General features: G+C 41.8%; 1 protein-coding gene across 1 annotated transcript; it reads right to left on the minus strand.

Annotated features, from left to right (window-relative positions):
- Positions 1-455: 455 nt before the first annotated feature.
- Positions 456-2226, minus strand: LOC117800892 (kinesin-like protein KIF13A). Its single transcript, XM_034653436.1, has 2 exons — positions 2080-2226; positions 456-641 (listed from the first exon to the last, which is right to left on the minus strand). The coding sequence occupies exons 1-2, from the start codon at positions 2185-2187 to the stop codon at positions 471-473; spliced, it is 279 nt and encodes a 92-aa protein (XP_034509327.1). The 5' UTR covers positions 2188-2226; the 3' UTR covers positions 456-470.
- Positions 2227-2449: the final 223 nt, after the last annotated feature.

The raw sequence follows: 2449 nt of genomic DNA on the forward strand, positions 1-2449 counted from the left end.
AGGAATTGTGTGCGTGTATGTGTGTGTGTACATATTAGAAATGCCCTATGTCTCTTGGGGTGCTCTGTATCAGTATCTATCAGGTACCCAACTTCAAACAGGTGTCTTATTTCTCACTTAACAAAATAAGCCAGCATTTCCAAAAGTGTGGTCTGACAGAGAGAGATAAATACTGTATGATTTCACTTTATGTGGAATCTAAAAAAGACAAACAAGAAACAAAGAAAAAGCAGAAACAGACTCATAAATACAGAGAACAAACTGACGGTTGCCAGAGGGGAGGTTTTGCTCTCCCCGGTAAGCAGACTGCACCATCCGTCCTCTTACTTTTCTTCTTCTTTTTTTTTTTTTAATGATGCAAAAGCAATTTATTCACTTTTTTGGCAGGGGGCATCACTTACTTTTAATATACAAAAACCAAATCCTGGGTATAGGCGCCCAGATTCCAGGGCAAGTTGTACGTGAATGAATCAGGATTGCGACTGTCTATTTATAGGCTCCCGTACCTTTAAATAATAAACCAGAAGTTCGTTGAGAGCAGGGTCCGCGTTCAGGTTGACTAAGTAGCACTTGTCGTCCCCCACCTTGATGCCCGACGTCTCCAGGGAAATCCCCATACTTTCGAGTTGTCGCTGTCTCTCCTGGGCACAAAAACAGACAAAAACAGGGAACTCTTATTTGTTGCTCTAGTCACAAGAGGTATCCATGGAAAGTTTCAGTCACTATTTCTGGGGACAATGCCAATGAAATGACACATTACAACCAAGTTTATGGAGTGTCTAAAACATGGGACATCTTGAGTCTGTTCTCAGGGTGCTGTGGGTGAACCACACACCATCTTCCCTTTAAGGGGTTTACAGTCTAGGAGGGGACATAAGACGACATATCTATGTCAGAAGAGGAGAGCCCTGGGCCTCTGGAAAGGAACAATGTCCTATGGGACTTCAAGGAGGGAGACTATGATGGGTTCAGAGACCAGGAAAGGCTTCAGGAAAAGGATACACTTGAGATGTTTCTTCAAGTATAAGAAAAATTTCAAAGGAAGAAATGCGGTGGTAGTAAGATGGGAGCACGGTGTTTTAATGGAAGGCACAGGAGAGATTCTGGGCACACTGCATGGTTCCAGGTGGCAAGAACCCTAGTCAGTGTGGGGAAGTCATGGGAGAGATGGGCCTGGAAGAGCAGGTTGGTTCCTTACTGCAGAGGGCCATGAATTAATTAATTCATTCACTCACTCACTCACTCACTCACTCACTCATTCATTCAATATTTAAGTCTTAGGTACTGATCTAGGACTAGAAATACAACAGCAAAGTCCCTTCATTGGTGAAAACTTATATTCTAGTGGAAAGAAACAGACCACGAGAAAATAGACATGTAAAATACAGAATTTCCAATGGTGATAAGCGCTGTGAAGAAGCACAAAGCACGTACAAGACATAGGGAGTTGGGGGTATGTGTGGGAGGTGCAAGTGTGTGTCTGCATGTGTGTGAATAATACTATGAGAAACACAAAAGCAGAAGGCTTGACTAGGTCCCGGTTACTGTTTTCAAGGTACCTCACTGGGACAGTCCAGTATTTCCAAGTGGTCAGTGAGATTAAAATGTTCACAAAATGCACAGTGTAGATTCATAAAACACACATACACACAAGTGCAGCATTAGTCCTTCCCTTATATTCGATCTCAAGTAAAGTTCGTGTAGCATTTTCTCACAAGCCCAAAGAATCAAATACAATGAAAAAAACTATGATGTGCTATCGGTTATAAATTCTCAGCCAGTCAGGTAGCATGCTTTGCCAGATGATTCAAAATCACAAAATGGAAAAGCAGGCAACATGCAGTGTTTCCCGTATAGCATGCCTGTTCCAACCCAGTGCTCTCCAGCACTTCTAGCAAATACATGGACCAAATGGTAGTGGATAAGAGACAATGATGTCAGCCTCGAACCATCATCTTTGCAGTCTCCTTTAGCAGAAAGAGGTCTTAACATGGCTTTTTGAGGATGGCGAGTGACTACACAGAAAAGACAGCAAATGAAAAAGAATCACGAGATTTTAGGCCTGAATTATCAAGCTACCTGTGCGATTTCTTCTGTTTTCCTCAGCTTCTCTTCCCAAGTCACTGTTAGCTCTTTGATCAGCTTTTCAGACTCCTCAAGCTTCTCTTTCAGTTCAGGGGCCTTCATAGCCTTGAAAAAGAAACCAGAGATAGCTGACTTTCTAATTTTCCCCACCATTATTTCTAAAACAATCCCTTACTGTCCTTCGTAAGTGGCTATCAACACTCTGTGGGAAGCAATTAAGTCATACACCGTCAGGGTGGGCTTTAGATCTTTATGAATCAAAAGAAATGTAAGAATAAATCACTGCTACTCTTTAAAGGAGAAAATGAACACCAGTGCCCTGAATTAAACTGATATAAATCATTACAGAGTAATTTAATCCATA

Source organism: Ailuropoda melanoleuca, unplaced genomic scaffold (genome assembly GCF_002007445.2).
Source record: "Ailuropoda melanoleuca isolate Jingjing unplaced genomic scaffold, ASM200744v2 unplaced-scaffold8720, whole genome shotgun sequence".
Classification (NCBI taxonomy): domain Eukaryota; kingdom Metazoa; phylum Chordata; class Mammalia; order Carnivora; family Ursidae; genus Ailuropoda; species Ailuropoda melanoleuca.

Bases quoted from the DNA above. Each gene is read 5' to 3' on its own strand.
- LOC117800892 (XM_034653436.1), bottom strand. From the start codon at position 2,187: ATGAAGGCCCCTGAACTGAAAGAGAAGCTTGAGGAGTCTGAAAAGCTG. The intron at 642-2,079 runs GTAGCTTGATAA...TTTTGTGCCCAG, and splicing joins AAACAGAAGAAATCGCACAG to GAGAGACAGCGACAACTCGA.